The following is an 18,846-nucleotide window of genomic DNA, read 5'->3' on the forward strand; positions in this document are numbered from 1 at the left end:
AGATGAGGGGTCCTCGGCCCGCAGTCCATGGTCCAACACCTGGCTCTGACATGCCCCCTCGGGTGCACAGAAAAATCTCTCCCCGCTGAACCAGATCCTGGTGTCTAAAAGGTTGGGGACCACTGCAATAGATGTTACTCTATGCTCCTCAACATACATTGACATTGTTGAAAGTAGCTGATAATGATTAACAGGTATTAACCTTGATGGCAATGCAACCATCTCTGAAGGTCATTTTCCAGGAGATTTGTGGGCTTTCTTGTGCAGTTGGTTGGCCACTGTGGGAACAGGACCAGATGATCCAGGGCTCTGATAGTTTAGTCATGGCAACATCTGGAGAATCAGATGCTGCCTCACCTCCGCTTGGGTTCACTGCAGGCAAGTTCTCTTGTATAACCCCTTGTATTTTTAAAAGGAAATGGTTTTTATTTGGACAGGTACATTTGTTCCATGCCTTCCAAACCTTTGTTTAAAAGGCCTTTGACAATTTGTTTCAAAATATTCTCCATTGTTAGCAGTTGATTTGAGCAGTTTTGTTGTGCTTGGTTATGTAGTCATACAGTACTGTATGTAATTGCATTGTTGTATTAACCACATAGAAACACCATCATTTCTCAAAAACCTGCCTAAAAGAACAAGTTCTTATTTCAGAGCAAAATTCAGTGAAATAGAAAAGGGCAAAATTTTCCAAATGGATGATTTGCAATTATCTAAGCTCATACAAGGCACCTCTTTTTGAATGGTTGAAATAGCCCTCATATCATTTGCAAAGCTTATGTGATTATTTTAGAAGTAGCTGACTTTGCATGCGTGTGTGTGTGCACATCCCTTCTATTAAACTTTCAAATAGTTTTGACCAGAATGTAATGCTTAGACGTTGATTCATCAACAACATAATCTCCATTCAACTCCAGGAAGAATGGAAACCAAACTCTCTGGTGAGAGAGAAAGTGTTCATATCATTAAAACAAATGCTAGGCAGCACAATAAGAGGGACCCTGTAGAAAATTTCCCCACAGCTAGGCATTTAATTTTGTTTTACATGACCCCCTTCCTTGCACTCAGCTTCCTCTCTGTCTAGCCTTCCTAAGTGTACTGAATAGTCTCAGCTAGTGGCATCTGGCTGGGACTGGCTTCTGAAGCTAAGCATGGTCTCCCTGGTTAGTACAGGCATTGAGAGATCCTGGTTCTTAGCACGCCACGGTCAGCCCCACAAGGTCACTTAGTATCTATGGCCAGACGTGCTCTCTCTCACACTACAGATGACCTCCTACAGCTTTTGTGAGGGGGGGGGAACCAGGAGGGAGGGGGATGCGGTAAGCTGACTCTTGAGAGCCATGCACTACTTTATGTATACGCAATATCAGGATACCAGCGTAGGTCTTTGAAAGGCATGTGAGACCAGGACAAATAATGTAGGAGGACGGGTAAGGTTTTAAGTACGTGCGTCTGGTCATGCTTTCCCTTCCCTCTGCAGAATGCAAAGCCCTCCGCCTGGCCAAGCGAAAGGAAGGCTCGCCGCTAACTTTTTACGAAGAAGCCAGGGTTAAAACCAGCCTTCTCATGGAAGCAGGGGCTGAACTTTACATATGGAGCGGTTGCTACCGCTCCATAATTGCAGCACTGTGTCGTGTTGCTATGGTTCCCAGGGCCTGTGTCTCTGCATGATTTCCGAGAATGGGGGCAAGGCAGCCACTCACAGCAGCGGCCGCTGCGTACGTGTTTTCGGGAGATTTGTGCTGGCAGGGAAGTGATTAAAAGGAGAAGTGGCGATTGGGTATTTCCCACCCTCCAAATGGGCCCGTTTTCTACAGCATTCCTTTTTTTCCCCTTCTGAAGGGAGGTGGGGAAGGGTTTTTAAAACAGGATGAATTTTCTGCTTCCTGCCCCCACCCCCCTCTGTGGTCTTCCCTCAGTCACGGCTTGATGACATGAAATGTGGGATTCCGTCCTCTCTAGCAAATGTTGGGGTGGGGTAATGTGTGTGGGGGAGGGAGGGCGGGCGCCGCTTTCCCGATTGGCTCGGGCGTGTTGTCATCAGAGATTCTTTGGCTGGCTCTCCCTCTGCATTGGGCTGTGCATTCTCCTCTCTGGCGCAGAGACCTTGTTCCCCGGGATTGCATCATCCCTGGCAGAGCAGCCAGGGTCGGGAGCGCTGTACAAAGGCAGATGCGGCCTGTTCTGGTTGCTGAAGCGGGTCCTCCTCCTTCCTGCTCCTCCTTCCCACGGGGCTTCGGAAAGAGGCCTCGCTCTGAGAGACTCTCAAGTGGGTCAGATGCTCTTTGGACTTCAAATCCCAGCTGCTTCCTGTACACCTGGCTGATGCAATCGTCTGCCTTTGAAATCCCTGCTGGAATTTATTCCGGAGCTGTTTTGTTTGCCTTTTCTGGGAGTGGCCAAGCAACCAGTATGCTTGTCACATGATGTCCTTGAATGTTTAAAAAAAAAAATCCAAAGCCAGACTAATAGATGCAGAGCCTTTTCCTTTCTCATCCAGCAACCAGTCAGTCCTGTAGAGCAGTAGTTCCTAACCTTGGCAACTTGAAGATATACGGACTTCAATTCCCAGAATTCCCCAGCCAGCGAACGCTGGCTGGGGAATTCTGGGAGTTGAAGTCCAGATATCTTCAAGTTGCCAAGGTTGGGAAACACTGCTGTAGAGGACATGGAATATATGGGTTTACATTATGGTTGGTGGCGTTGTATCTGATTATTTGCTAAGTCCAGCATAAGGAATTCTTGTGCCGCTAATAAGAACTTGGCTTTCAGGCAGGGCTTATTGCAACATTTCTCCATAGCCCAGGCTATTGCATGTTTTTTTTAAATCTCAAATTCATTTTACGTTGCCGATTTTTAATGAATTCACATTTGCAAAAGTAATAGTAAATCCAGGGACCTACATTTCTTGCTTTTAAAAGCCTTGTGCGTTTTTCGCTGTAGTAGAATGTATCAAAAAATATCATATTTCAGTTATTTCCTTGATCATACTTGAATTTTCTTTTTAAAAAACCTTTAAAATAATTGTGATGTTATTCAATAATATGTTTGTGATTTTTATTCCTTGGGGAAATTAATAGTAATCTTATCAGACAAAATGGACAAATTTTTGAGTCCTGATGCTACATGGTCTATCACTCAAAATCAATTGTTTTATTAAATCCTTTTATTTGTGTTTCATTTTTGTTAATCTAAAAGATTTAAGACACAGGAATGTTTACTATTTAACTGTTACTGTTACAGTTCTTATTTTATAAATGACACAAAACATGCAGAATCTGTAAATATACCTTTCTTAGTCTGAAGGTGAATTTTTTTTAAAGGAAATTAATCATTTTTTCAGTTCTAATACACTTGGTTAAATTGTAGATGATGCTGTAGAATAAATACAATACCATATTCTGGATACTAAGGATGGATCTTAAATAGGTGAATAATAAGTTGCAGTCCTCAAGCATCCAAAATATTTTTACCTCTGTCTTTAATATTTTAAGTTGTTCAGTCCTTTTTATAGGTTCATCTAAATATGGTCTAATTTTGGGTGGTTCTTCTGGTTTATAGTCAACCCTGGTTTGTTTCATTCCTTTATTGGCAAACAATCTTGAATAGCTATACAATTATGAATGAATTGTAAATCTGTGATTGCCAGATATCTACTTCAGACCCATAGTGACATTGCCCTATGTATTCCAAATTTAAAACATGTTTGAAAGTTAATATTAATTTTGTGCATATGGTTTAGTACATATGAGGACAAATGTTGCATTATGTGCTAGTTGTGCATCTAATACCTATATGTAAAAAACAGATTCTAAGTAAGGTTTCAGATATAAAAAAACAAGGACATGTGGCATTTATTTCTGCATTGCAGAAGTCTCATGTTCATGTCCCTGAGAGATGTGCAAGTAGTTTCTTAGTTAGTTAAAAAATATGAGTAGCATCAGAATTCATAAAAGTTCAAGTCATTAAAGGATTTATAATTAGTCCTCGATTTATGACCACAGTGAAGCCCAAAATCTCTTCTAGGCAAGACAGCTGAATTTTTCCCCCTTTTATGACCTTTCTTGCCACAGTTATTAAGAGAAATCACTGTAGTAACACGGTTGTTAAGTGAATCTGGCTTCCCCATTGACTTGGCTTGTCAGAATGTTGCAAGTTAGTTGCATGATCCTGGGGCAGTGTAACCATCATAAATATTAATATGCATGAGTGAATTCCCAAGCATTTGAATTTTGATCATGTGACCATAGGGATACTGCAATGTTGTAATGTGGAAAAAAGAGTAATAAGTCTGGCCATTGTAACTTCGGTCACTTAAACTATTTGTAAGGGCTACCTGTATATGGACCGTTTGCCTCATTGTTAAAAGTTGGTTAAACATGTCTTGGGTTTAGTCTGAGCTGTGTCTAAAATTGCTAGTTGCTCTAATTTCCATTCTCGTTAAATTTAGTGCGTGGGCTGGTGACTTTGGGCCAGTCATTTTCATAATCCAACTCACCTAAAGTGATTGTTGTGAGGACAATAGTAGGAGGAACATTAGGTATGTTTGTGCCTTGATTTTTTCTTCTATTCCTGAATAATGAAGGTGGGATACAAATAAATAAATACAATATGGTGTCTCTTTTGTTGACTGACACAGTAGTCATTATTTTGATTTTTTTTCTTGCTTTTTTTTCTCAGCCTCGCTTTCTTGTTTGCTTCCATATAGTTTTCAGTATCACCTTTCAGAAGTGATTTGACAAAGAATCTAAAGCTTATGTCAAAATAACTGTTTGTTCTATTGATTTTTGCAGAACTATCAGAACTGCAAAAGCTTTTAAGGTATACCTTGTGGAAAATCACTGCTTACATAACTAGTTACGTTTCTGTCTTTCTTTGTGATTGTTATGCAGACTATGTTTAAATTATCACTAGACCTTGAAAGTTGGACAACCTCTTCAACATTTCTATTCAATTATTGCACAAACTTTTTCAACTTGATGAGGCTTTCCTCATATATGGAAATAGAAAGCAGTGATTTCTCTGCAGAGTTCTACATCTCCTCAAAGGTGCTCTGGAAGATACTCCCAACTCTCAGGAGCAAACTCGGAGACCGTGCAAGGGACTGAAAGAAACAAGAGTGGAGAAGTAGAGCCCTTTTGAAAGAATACGTTTTCCTTTGCAGTACAGTGGTGCCTCTACTTACAAACTTCCGTGACCAGGTTCTTAAGTAGAAAAGTTTGTAAGATGAAGCAATTTTTCCCATCAATGTAAAAGCAAATAATGCGTGCAATTGGGGAAACCACAGGGAGGGTGGAGGCCCTGTTTCCTCCCAGGAGATTCCTAGAGAGGCCCCACGGAGGCTTCTCCCCGCCTTTTCCAGTTACAGTTTCGGAGGCTCGGGTTTGTAAGTGGAAAATGGTTCTTGAGAAGAGGCAAAAAAATCTTGAACACCTGGTTCTTATCTAGAAAAGTCTGTAAGTAGGGGCGGTCTTAGGTGGAGGTACCACTGTATTAGATTTCTAACATATTGGAGACAGTTATTAGAGCTGCTTACTATAAACTTACAGTATAAAATCACACACACACACCAAAAAAAACCCCATTCAACCAGACTGGTCATCCCATAACTTTGAGCCATTATCCCCTGCCTTCTCTCTGGGATGATATAGAACAGATCATGACCCAACTTGGTTCATAAGACTTTATCTCTTTCCGAATCATTTTCATTGCTCTGTTCTGAGTTTGTGTCAAAGTAACTGAAGGCTGTGGTATCCAGAAGTAAACATAACACTAGAAATGGAATCTGACTTAACACAGGGTCCCAGAACTATTAGCACAGTGCAGATGCTTGGAAGGAAGTGTTGTAGAGTGAAGGGAACACACATGAAGCATCACTTTTGGGGTGGTCAAGCCAGCCTCAACTTCTTCCCAGGATCAGGCAGCTGCTTTGAAATCGGCTCTCAGCTGACTCTCCATGTACATGCATAACACAGCTGCCTTTGTTAACGCCACCTTCCCAATCCTTACGTTAATAAACATAAAATTAATGATGCCTCTTTTAATGCAAATTTATAACTGATAGTGGTGTTCAGTCTACTCGTAAATAATGCCTATTTCAAGAACCTTTTTAAAAGAACCATTGACAATCAGGTATCAAACATCATGTACTTGTTCATTGAACCCATGTTTTCTAAGAGAAGAATTTTAGATTTGAACTGAAATTTGCATTGATACATATTTGTTTGCAGAATACCTCTCTCTGAAAGTCTTTCTTCATACTTATAGTGAACATTGTATCTAATGAGATGCTTTGTTAGGCCTGGAGAACTAAAGATATACAGTATACGGAAGCATTGGGTGGAGCATTTTAGGAAACATAGCAATAAAACATGACACAGAGAAATATTCACTTGTGGTTCTAAATTCTGAAGCAGAACAATCCTTGGATATTTCTCCATCTTAAGTTAACTTCCAACAAGCTGAGGATATTATGTATTAATGATTTGTCATTTTAGACTTTTTAGTTGTTTGTTGATATTGAACCAGGCCTCCAATTTCTGCACAAATTACCGGTATGAATGCATAAACATGTTTGTTGTATGACATTTATATATCACGGTTGTCTCCCATTTAGTTTTTACTTTACGCTATATCAACAAAATTTTCCAAATTTTCATTTTGGGGGTAACAATACGTCATGGTATTCTTATAAAAGATATATGAAGAAGAGAAATGCTGTGTCATTTCTCTTCAGATCATGCAGAATGCAGCTGCGAGAGCAATCATGGGCTTCCCTAAATATGCCCATGTTACACCAACACTCCGCAGTCTGCATTGGTTTCTGATCAGTTTCCTGTCACAATTCAAAGTGTTGGTTATGACCTATAAAGCCCTTCATGGCATCGGACCAGAATATCTCTGGGACCGCCTTCTGCCGCACAAATCCCAGCGACCAGTTAGGTCCCACAGAGTGGGCCTTCTCCGGGTTCCGTCAACTAAACAATATTTGGCGGGACCCAGGGGAAGAGCCTTCTCTGTGGCGGCCCCGGCCCTCTGGAACCAGCTCCCCCCAGAGATCAGAATTGCCCCCACCCTCCTCGCCTTTCGTAAGCTCCTTAAAACCCACCTTTGTTGTCAGGCATGGGGGAATTGAGATATTCCTTCCCCCTAGGCCTATACAATTTATGCATGGTATGTTTGTGTGTATGTTTAGTTTTTAATAAGGATTTTTAGTTATTTTAAATAATAGATTTGTTATATGCTGTTTTTATTATTGTTGTTAGCCGCCTCGAGTCTACGGAGAGGGGCGGAACACAAATCTAATAAATAAATAAATAAATTAGCAAAGGGAGTATCTAGACAAGGAGAAAACAGAAAAAGTATTCATATGCACATTACATACAAGAAATCTGAGTGAAAGTAGGGACACGAAAACAGGAAGTATGCTGAGGCATGGTTAGGGAAAAATCCTTGCATAAGTTTTAGAGACAGAAACTAGAAATTGTTTACTTGGACGATTTTGAAGAGTGACATAATAATTTTAAGGGTGAAAAAAGAAAAAGGGTACAATAAGGTCTGGCTCAAGCTGTGGAGGTGGTAGTGTATGACTTGTGGCTACCATTATCTCACTCTCATAACCTTCCCCAATTTTTTTGAATATATGATAATTTAGAATAGTATGAAAAAATATATTTATCATCAGTTATTTCATTTGATTATGAAAATAGAGACCCATTAGTTGATTCTTCCACAACTACTATTAGCTGACCAAATGCCCAAAACAGGAATAATATCTGCCTTAAAAAACACTAAAGTTGAATTAACTGCCATGAAACTTGATTTTATGATAGCATTTCATCAACTGAATAAGTACAAAGTAGTAATATTCTAAGAGGCCCAGTTTATCCCTAAAATGTACTAGTGGGAGTTTTTGTGGGTTATAGAATAAAAAATTGCATCTTCGGCTTAATATTTTCCAGATGTGTCTACCAGCCTCAAATATTACTAGTAAGTATGCCAATCTGAGGCATCTGACTGTTGTATTAATTTTTAAAAAAATGTTCTCCAGAATGTAACATCAGGATCTACTTGATTAACTTGTGCTTGATGTAGAAATTAGGAAGATGGCTTTTTGATTTGTAAATATTTTCAAATGATTCTGTGAATTTGTAAGCTGCCTTTGTTTTAATTTTACTGCAGGATAGAATAGAATTCTTTATTGGCCAAGTGTGATTGGACATACAAGGAATTTGTCTATGGTGCATATGCTCTAATTGTACATAAAAGAAAAGATACATTTGTCAAGAATCATGAGGTACAACACTTAATGATTGTCATAGGGTGCAAATAAGCAATCGGGGAACAATATTAATATAAATCGTAAGGATACAAGCAACAAGTTAGTCACACAGTCAGAAAGACTTGAAAAATAAAACAAAATAATCGGTTATTTTACATGATTTACACGATCGCTCTGAGTTCTACGGGATTGGGTGGCATAGAAGTCAAATAAATTAAATTGCATAGAATACTTGGATATTGACAAAATTGAACGGCGGGTCCAAAGACGGGCTACAAGAATGGTGGAAGGTCTTAAGCATAAAACATATCAGGAAAGACTTAATGAACTCAATCTGTATAGTCTGGAGGACAGAAGGAAAAGGGGGGACATGATTGAAACATTTAAATATGCTAAAGGGTTAAATAAGGTTCAGGAGGGAAGTGTTTTTAATAGGAAAGTGAACACAAGAACAAGGGGACACAATCTGAAGTTAGTTGGGGGAAAGATCAAAAGCAACATGAGAAAATATAATTTCACTGAAAGAGTAGTAGATGCTTGGAACAAACTTCCAGCAGACGTGGTTGGTAAATCCACAGTAACTGAATTTAAACATGCCTGGGATAAACACATATCCATCCTAAGATAAAACACAGGAAATAGTATAAGGGCAGACTAGATGGACCATGAGGTCTTTTTCTGCCGTCAGTCTTCTATGTTTCTATGTTTCTGCAGATAATGGCAAGTGATGAAGTGAGATCGCTGTTGGAAATTGTATGTAGATTAACATTTTATTTTATTTTCCCAAGTCCATTTCGTTGTTGATCAGGAGAAAACACATTGGGATCCATTTCCTATTGTGGGCCTTGTGATTGGCAACCTAGAGTTCCTTTTTGTTTTTGTTTTTTTTAAAAAAAGATGGATAAATATCACCCTTTGTTGGACATTAAATATTTCTAAGGAACGTAGTGCTTTGTTCTTGATGTATTATGTAGGCACGAGAGAATACTAATGACTGACGGGGCATCCTTCTGTTGTCCTGTCTGGGGCTCAATCTGTGCTGAAAGCCCAGCCTCTGCGAATTCAGAGATGCAGCTTGTGGGATTCTGCAAAGGGGATTAATCCCCCACAGAGCAGCTCTTTTGGTTTGAACTGGGGCTGTTCTAGGCAAAGGGGCACCCAGCTTCATTGTCTTTATTGTTTTTATACACAAAACACTTCAGCCAGCTCTTCGTCTTCAATCCCCCCACCCACCCAATGGAGAATAAAGGTTGAAACAAAGATCACACTATTCTGATCACATCTTGAACACTGTGGACGCTTTAGATTCTATATTTGTTTACCTGGTTATTGGACAGTCCATTTATATGGGCCCATTTCTGTTCAGAATATACCACCTTTTTTCCCTATACAAATCAATTGCCTATATATCCCCCAGCCTGGCTTAAACCGCTATCCATGCTATTCTGTAACTTGATTTTGCAGCATAGGTAAAGCTTTCTGGTAAATTCCAGTTGGGCTATGCCAGCCTGTCTAAAACTGAGGCTTTCTGCAGCATTCTATCTGCAAGAGCCAGAAGATGCTGTTGACATTTACTTACCAAGATCTCTTTCGTTTTTCTCTCCTTTATCCTTTGTGTCGTTTGTATTGTCTGAGCCTTCCTTCACACAGAGCTGGTGTTATTTTTTGAATGCTACATAGTACAATTATTGGAATTCCAGATTGACCAGGGATATAGATTGATTCAGCTCCCATTTTCTTTCCAAAGTCCTTATGATACAATATTACAAATTTCATTTGTTTCTGAAGTGTGGATTTGATGTCCTTCCTTTCATGAATTTCTAGTTGGTTATTTTTGGATAATAACGACAACAGACCTTTTGTATCAGGTGGTAGCCAGTTCTCCGCAGGACTGCATCAAAAGAGCACCATATTTGGGCTGTTTGCCAGATCTGAGCAAAATGTTTCATTAGGGGTTTTTTCCACACAGATTTCCTGTGGTGTGCATACATGAAGTAGCATTTTTCTCTCAGTACTAGTATAGTTCACGTATACAGTTTTATGGTGATGTACAGCAGTGTTTTTCAACCAGTGTGCCGCGGCACACTAGTGTGCCGTGAGACATGGTCAGGTGTGCCGCGAAGCTCAGAGAGAGAAAGAAAATAAGAGAGAGAGAAAGAGATAGAGAGAGAAAGCAAGAGAGAGAGAGAGAGAAGAGAGAAAGAAACAGAGAGAAAGAGAGAGGGGGGGAAAAAAAGCAAGAGAGAGAAAGAAAGAGAGAGAGAGAAAGAAAGCAAGAGAGAGAGCAAGAGAGAGAGAGAAAGAAAGCAAGAGAGAGAGAAAGAAAGAGAGAGAGAAAGAGAGGGAGGGATGGTGGTAGAGAGAGAGACATAGAGGGAGGGAGGGAGAAAGAGAGCAAAAAAGAGGGAGGGAGGAAGAGAGAAAGAAAGAGGGATGGAGAGTGAGAGAAAAAAGAAGGAAGAGGGAGGGAGAGAGAAATAGAGCGAAAGGGAAGAAGAGCGAGAGAAAAAATTGTCCAAACTTTTTTTAGCCCCCCTCCCCCAATGTGCCCCAGGGTTTTGTAAATGTAAAAAATGTGCCATGGCTCAAAAAAGGTTGAAAATCACTGATGTACAGAGAGCTTTCAGAAAGGATCTGCAGCCTTACCTGCTTTTCTCATGTAAACATGTACATATTTACAAATACACCTCTAATGTAGCCCCACTTAAATGTTTCCTTTTCAGAAATACGAACAGTGTCTAACGTAGCCCCTGAGCATGGGTGTTCCTTTTATGGCTGCAGATAGCTCTCAACTGTGCAGAAATGTCCTGAAGGGAATTCCCAGCCCTCTTAGCAGGCTGGTGATCTTATGTCTCCACCCTCGCCGAGGAGAGAACAAATAACAGCCTTCTCTAGGCTGACCTATCAGATAAGAGATACTCGGTCTGACGTGTCTTGCTTGCTGAGAAATGGGATGTGTTTGAAGTTCCAGCTTTCAACATTTATCTCAGGAATCATTACAGAATTCAGAGCCCGGCTTCTTGCGCAAATGGCTGTACAGAGCTGAAAGGAAACGCTGTCATTTATTCTAGGACAGAAGAGAAAATTTCTGTTGCTCGTCTCACACGTTGGCCTTGCGTTATTGGCAGATGGTAGAGATAGGGAAATACTTGAAAGGCTATTTAGAAAGGGTAGAAATTGTGCCTCATAAACAAATGATTGGTTATTTGCATGATCGTCTTGGGAGAAAAAAAATATTGGTTTGACAAAACAAGTTGGGGCAATGCAACCATTGCAGTTTTCAAACCGGCAATACTAACAAATGCTTTAATCCATGCATTCCTGTTGAATCATTCCCACAAGTGTTCAGAAGTCTGCCATAGCCATGCTAGTTCTTCCTAGCAGGGTTCATGCTGTAGTTAGCCCCTGAAAGGTAGAAAAAGATACCTCTCCTTCCCCTACATGGCATTGGACCAGAATACCTCCGGAACCGCCTACTACCGCACGAATCCCAGCGGCCAATAAGGTCCCACAGAGTCGGCCTTCTCCGGGTCCCGTCGACTAAACAATGTCGTCTGGCGGGCCCCAGGGGAAGAGCCTTCTCTGTGGCGGCCCCGGCCCTCTGGAATCAACTCCCCCCGGAGATTAGAACTGCTCCCACCCTCCTTGTCTTCCGTAAACTACTTAAGACCCATCTATACCGCCAGGCATGGGGGATTTGAGACACCTTTCCCCCAGGCTTATTATAATTTATGTTTGGTATGTATGTGTTGTTTGGTTTTTTAAATTGATAGGGTTTTTAGTTTTTTCTTAATATTAGATTTGTGCCTGTACAATATTGTTTTATCGCTTGTTGTGAGCCGCCCCGAGTCTTCGGAGAGGGGCGGCATACAAATCTAATAAATTATTATTATTATTATTATTATTATTATTGTCCATCCCCAGCTCTTGACAGGCCGGTGCAGAGAGATTGGACTCATTTACTACCACTTGCAACATACACTCTTCTTCTTTCATAACATGTGCCCCTTTCTTCCTGATTGGCCTGTCTGCTCAGGTGGCTTTTTAAATACTTATGGTGTGAAAAATGTGCCTCTTAAATTTCATGCCATATTTGAATGCTGTGTATTTGCCGCTGGTTTTTCTCAGCAGCATACATGAAAAATGGAAGTCTAACCCTGATTCTTTTCCTGATGTCTGTTTCTGTGCCTTTTTCCAGTTAAAATAATTACATTTTTTCCCCTAACAAATATGCCATTGTCATTTTCACCTCAGGTGTGTTTCCTTCTCCCCTTTCAATATTAGTAATTTTGACCATACGGCCGACATTTGCAAGATAGGCCTCCGAGCCTTTTGTTCTGCTCAGCATTCTCTTCTATGAAAAATCTGGGTATGAAATTGGTGGCCATGTTAAGAGTGAAAATTATGTAAGCGTGTGGATTCTCAGGCAAGAGACGACATGCCTCATTTGAAATTACTGCTTCCTGTTTCGCTCTCGCTCTTCACTCGACTCCAGCATGATTTGCAGGATAAATCCTATGGCGGTGGCTGTGAGGAACACAAGTGCAGTGTCTTGTTTCTTTTTCCTTTGGCAGGTTCACCCATGTCCGTGACGTGCTGGCCGAGGCTTTGCGGCTGCTCCCCGCCCTTGGAGCTGCCAGTCACTACCCTTTGGACTCCGTGATCCCTGACAAACGTCATGAGCATTGCAATCCCTCTGGGAGTCACTACACCAGATACATCTTATTCAGATATGGCTGCTGGATCTGAGTAAGTGCTTCCTTGTCTGAAAACGTGGAGGGTATGGATTCAGAACTTGGTGTTCATATCCCGGCTATTTCCGGTGAGCCTGGGATAATAGAAAGCATTTAGCTTTGCAGCAGACGCTGCCTCGGTTTGCGGGTTTATCCTATACAAGTTAGATCAAGACGAAACACCAAGGAGAAGCTGTTCTCCATCCTCCAAACTGCATTCAAGGAAAAGCACTTTGCTAGAACACTGCTTTCCCAAAGGTCTTTTATTTCCCCGTTCTGTTGCGTCACACGCCTTGGTTGATTAGGAGTCTTGCAAGAAATGATCCCTGGCAGTACCCTTAATTTCCTGTTGCATGGGCGCTGCTGATACAGACGGCTGTGTGATGTGGGTAAGGAGGATCTTTTAGGCCTCGTCAGACCTCTTGCCTAGCTCAAACTCTTCAACGTGGATTTTCATCCTTTTTTTGTGTGTGTGTGTGTGTAGCGTTCTTTTCCTCAGGAAGGGTTATTTAAGTGGCTTGCCAAGGACATCCTCTGGTGGAGGAACCCAAGTGAAGTGTCCATAGGAAAGAGGAGGGCCAAAAATGAGATGGACGTTCTATGTTCTTAGACTTGTCTTCCTCAATTTGTAACACTAGGGTGAGCAGCGTAACTTAGAAAGCCAGACATCCTGTTTGAGCCATCTGTTTTACAGTCTGAACTCAAGGCGGACTAATCCTTATGTGTATATATAGTCTCTCTCCCTCCCCTCCCTCCCTCTTTCTCCCCCCCTCTCTCCCCCTCCCTCCCTCTCCCCCTCTTTGCTAGACTTTGAGGCCCCTGCATACACAGAGCTTTCCTTTTCCTTGCTTCTTTTTAGTGGATGCAAAGTATGAGCAGGCATTGTTTCTGGTTTGTTTTCATAGCCTGAATCTGATAAGCGTAGGGTTTAACCAATGCAGCTTCAGCTGTGTGCTCTGCAGGAGGAAAAAGAAAAATCCCATTTAGAATCCCAACTGAGGCTACTACTGATTGATGCTAGGTTTAGCTCAGATGCACATCTTTTCTTCCCAGCTCAGAAGTTAATTTAATACTGGTTGCTGCTGCTGCTGCTGCTGCTGTTGTTGTTGTCGTCATAGGGGGCTTTTGCACTCCGATTCATTTTACTTGCTGTGTTTTCTCCTGGGCTGCTCAAGAGCATACGAGGTGGCATTTTATGATAACTGCCAGTTGCAGTGGGTTTTGCATCTTGTCGTCTGGCCCGAGAAAGCCGTTTTCTATTTATAACTCCTATCATTTTTCTCAGGAATATGGAGGTAGAAACAGCGGTGACTACAAATAGTAGTCACCTTTTTTTAAAAAAACAAAAAACTCCCTGGCACTAAACTTCATATCCTTGTTGGTATAAGGTCTATCAGCCTATAGTTCTTCATTCTGCCACGATCCACTAATTATTTTCAATCAAATAAAAACAGTTTTGAAAAACAGGACAAGCTACATAATTATTCTAGCATAATGTCCGGACATTAGAGGGGCGGCATACAAATCTAATAAATAAAATTAATAAATAAATATGAATACAGTGTTCCCTCGATTTTCGCGGGTTCGAACTTCGCGAAAAGCCTATACCACGGTTTTTCAAAAATATTAATTAAAAAATACTTTGTGGTTTTCCCCCCCTATACCACAGTTTTTCCTGCCCGATGACGTTATTTGTCATCGCCAAACTTTCGTCCACCTTTAAATTTTTTTTTTTAAACTTTAATAAATAAACATGGTGAGTAATAATCTAAAGGGTTGCTAAGGGAATGGGAAATTGTAATTTAGGGGTTTAAAGTGTTAAGGGAAGGCTTGGGATACTGTTCATAGCCAAAAATAGTGTATTTACTTCCGCATCTCTACTTCGCGGAAATTCGACTTTCGTGGGTGGTCTCAGAACGCATCCCCCGCAAAAATCGAGGGAACACTATATAGATAAATAAATAAATAAAACAAAGGCCTGTAACTGGATAGGCTCCTTCTGTGAAGGAACCTCAGAGAGCCTCAAAACAAAGCCTTGTATACGATTGATCAGTTGCGCTTTAAAGGCATAACCTGCCTTGATTTACTAAAGCAACGATTACAGATAAAAGTGATGCTGAGATTTTGCAGAGGGAAAAGATTTCAAGTAAACAACTGTGGTATAATTATAGCTCTCTTCTTCATAGGAATAGCCTTTGAAAACGTACTGTTGTGGCAGAAGGGACATTTCTCTGGACTTCCACTCCCAATGTGTGTTTGCAGCATTGGCTGTTCTCCCTCTTCTTAGTCGTCTCTCTTCCTCTCCCACCCATCCTCCACAGAGAACAGCTTCTCCTTCTAGCTTCCAGCTTTGGCTTCCTCCTCTAAAGCTTTCCCTGCTTCCTTTCCTGCCACAAGGACTCCCGTAGCTTCTCACTAACCCGCTAGTTTTGTACATTTTAAGTTGCTTTTTTCTGCCCTCTTGTGGTAGAAACCTGCTTTTTCCTCTTCCCAGTGGTAGAGATTACAGGCACCCTTGTTCCTCACATGATTGTGTGAGAAAGCTGGATTACTCCACACATTGCAGGTTTTACCAAATGAAATATTCAGGGTCTGTTCTTGCCAACTTCACTCAAATTCCCGTCACTAAGAAACCTGTATCTGGACACGTATGCATTAAGGGGAAGATTTTGTGGCCTGGAAGGGAATAATCAGCACATTCAGAGGTTTATAAACTTTGTAACCTGACTGGATACAGAGTTGTGATTAACAAAATAAGTCAAGTACAGTGACACCTCATCTTACAAACGCCTCATCATACAAACTTCTTTGAGATACAAACCCGGGGTTTAAGATTTTTTTGCCTCTTCTTACAAACTATTTTCACCTTACAAACCCACCGCTGCCGCTGGGATGCCCCGCCTCCAGACTCCCGTTGCCAACGAAGCACCCGTTTTTGCGGTGCTGGGATTCCATTGAGGCTCCCCTCCATGGGAAACCCCACCTCTGGACTTCCGTTGCCAGCGAAGCGCTTGTTTTTGCGATGCTGGGATTCCCCTGCTGGGATTCCCCTGCAGCAATGCAAAAACACAGAAGTCCGGAGGTGGGGTTTCCTATGGAGGGGAACCTCAGGGGAATCCCAGCAGCGCAAAAACAGGCGCTTCGGCTGGCAAAAGGGGTGAATTTTGGGCTTGCACGCATTAATTGCTTTTCCATTGATTCCTATGGGAAACTTTGTTTCATCTTACAAACTTTTCACCTTAAGAACCTCGTCCCAGAACCAATTAAGTTTGTAAGACAAGGTATCACTGTAGATGAGAAAGATTACAAATAATTCAAAATCCATCTTCCGGTGCAATGTATAAGCAACTAACAAACCATTCAAAGATCGGTATGAGTACCTTTTTCCCACTGTTTCTTACTGCATACCAACTTTGAAACCATATATGTCAGTCCTGAGCCCTTTTCTCCCTTCCTTGTGCCATAGCCTTCATGGGTTCTGTCCCTCCTGTTCTCCCAAGGTGTGTCCCTTCTTGGCTAGATGATGATTTAGCATCCTGAGAGAGCTACTGAGATCTGGCTAATTATGGGGGGAAAGACCCACTTCCTCTACTGATGGGATCTGCTGTTGGCCCTTTTTGCAGCCCAGAGTCTGTCGAAGCTAGCCCAGCTGTTAGTGAGAAGAATGTGTATGCAAATCACGGCTACGGGGCCTCCCAGAGGCACAGCTACCGGGGGCTGCCTTATGCAGTGAGTACCTTCTCTGTTATCTGCAGTAGATTCGTACTTGTATCAAGCCCATTTCTTCCCCTCCCAGCTTCAACATGACTGAGCTAGAGATCTTTTTTTGAGGGCATCTGCAGTGTAGTTTCAGATTATTCTCTCCTCCAAAATTATATATTTTGTGGAAAGCTTTATTGCAAACTAGCTTAGACAAAAGAGGCATTTTTGTGGTTTTACCGAGACAAAAGCGATAGGGGAATTTCTAGGAGCTGTTTTATTTATTTATTTATTTTAAAAGGAAAATATTTATGTTTATGTGTGATCATAAACCGTAATATTTTTCAGAATCAGGAGGTTTGTGTGACTTTTGCTTGCAGGCTTCTTATGTTCAATTGTGCAAAATTCTTGCATCTTAATATGTACTCCTACTTATATACCATCCTGATTCAGTTGATTTGTGGGCTTTTTCCTTTCCTAATGTGCTAGCTTTGTGTGTGTGTGTATTTGTGTGCATTTTTAAACCAATCTTGAAGTTCCCAAAGTCCACTTTTCTTTTCCCTTTTTTTTTTGGTTCCCTTTTGCTTAGGTGCTTAGAAAATGGGTTAATTTTTCAGGATACTCCTTGGGTTGAACAGAGGAAACACAATTATTCACTTAGTTCTAGGTTGAATCCCAGATTAAGTATATGATCCTTGTTATCATATATTTTGATCACCTTCCAAACCTCTGTGAGCTCCTTTAGGCTTTGCAATGCATTAGTAAAGCTTGTGGAATTTTGTAAGCCGTTCCTTTCCTTTTTTTTTTTACTGTTACCCTTCCCCGAAATTTAAAACAGCACTGATGCAAACCTTTGTTTTTAGGATCATAATTATGGAGCTCCACCTCCTCCGACCCCTCCTGCTTCTCCCCCTGTCCAGACCATCATCCCACGTGCAGAACTGAATGGCCTGCACTCTAATGATGAGGAGAATTCTGGTGACACAGAGAGCTCTTCAGAGGCAGAATCTATTCCTAGCTGGTGTCACTGCAGTCTCTCCCAAGATGGCTTCCTCATCAAGTGTGAAAAATGCAAGTAAGTTCTAGGTGTGTGGCTAACCACCTCGATGAGAAATGTGAAGGAGGTTTCCATGATTATATCTTGTGGACCATTCTCTTAATTTCCCATTGACTCAGCCTGTGGTATGGAGCAAAAGAACTCATTGGCAGCAAGTTAAAAAGAAAAAAGAAAAACAGAATTCCACAACACAAGAGGCAAAACAGTGCAATTTAATTGGATGAAATTTGCAAGATACTTCCTTGTTTCAGCCAGCCAAATATAATTGGTAAAGCAATTTATTGTAGATTTCTGCAGTGTTAAAGACATTCTATTTTATTGTGGTGTTAGATATATTTTTAAAATCACATTTAGAATTACAATTCAAGAAGGGATTAGCATTACTAGAAATTTTCATATAGAGGTGAAATTGGAGTCTTGGTTTCAGAGGGACACTTTGGAATTTTTCCTACCCATTCAGATTATCCCTACCTAGCCCAGAATATTTTAAGTGTCATGTTTTCATACTCTTTAAGCTGATGAGTGTCTTCTTTCTAGAATCAGGAGACAGCATTCTTTGGGAGTATGGAAAGTGCTTTGGTTGCATAACTCATTAATTGGCCTAGCATGTTGATAAATAAAGTGCTAAAGAGTAGTAGATCCTTGGAACAAACTTCCAGCAGACGTGGTAGATAAATCCACAGTAACTGAATTTAAACATGCCTGGGATAAACCTATATCCATCCTAAGATAAAATACAGAAAATAGTATAAGGGCAGACTAGATGGACCATGAGGTCTTTTTCTGCCGTCAGACTTCTATGTTTCTATGCTAATATCCATTGAAGGCATGTAAGGTTTATGTAATTCTTGAAGATGAAGTCAGCTGGCATTCCACTGAAGATCCAAGTCACTAGTCCACTTTCATTTTTAGGCAGTGCTGCCATTGGCAGTACCAGTATCAGATGTCTGTCTTTCTTTTGTAGGGGAATTGCCAGGGGGAAAGTAATCAGATTTCGTCGCCGGAAGCAAGACAACGTGTCTGGTAAGTTCAGTCTGTTTACTGCAAACAGATCACTGAGATTTAAGAATCAGCATTTG

The 18,846-nt window shown here is 41.0% G+C and overlaps 1 protein-coding gene across 2 annotated transcripts in view; it reads left to right on the forward strand.

The window, feature by feature from the left end:
• The window catches only part of LOC139160303 (histone-lysine N-methyltransferase SETD5-like), an 89,131-nt gene that overhangs the window by 17,892 nt on the left and 52,393 nt on the right, over window positions 1-18,846 (forward strand). Inside the window, exons 2-5 of one of the 2 annotated variants that reach the window (XM_070738028.1) lie at window positions 12,853-13,027; window positions 16,635-16,740; window positions 17,574-17,785; window positions 18,732-18,790. In XM_070738028.1, coding sequence (XP_070594129.1) covers window positions 12,957-13,027; window positions 16,635-16,740; window positions 17,574-17,785; window positions 18,732-18,790 — 448 coding nt within the window. In that variant the 5' untranslated portion in view covers window positions 12,853-12,956. Of the gene's footprint in view, window positions 1-12,852; window positions 13,028-16,634; window positions 16,741-17,573; window positions 17,786-18,731; window positions 18,791-18,846 lie in introns of those variants that run through there. The other variant, XM_070738027.1, reaches the window with a different exon arrangement.

Source organism: Erythrolamprus reginae, chromosome 2 (genome assembly GCF_031021105.1).
Source record: "Erythrolamprus reginae isolate rEryReg1 chromosome 2, rEryReg1.hap1, whole genome shotgun sequence".
NCBI lineage: Eukaryota > Metazoa > Chordata > Lepidosauria > Squamata > Dipsadidae > Erythrolamprus > Erythrolamprus reginae.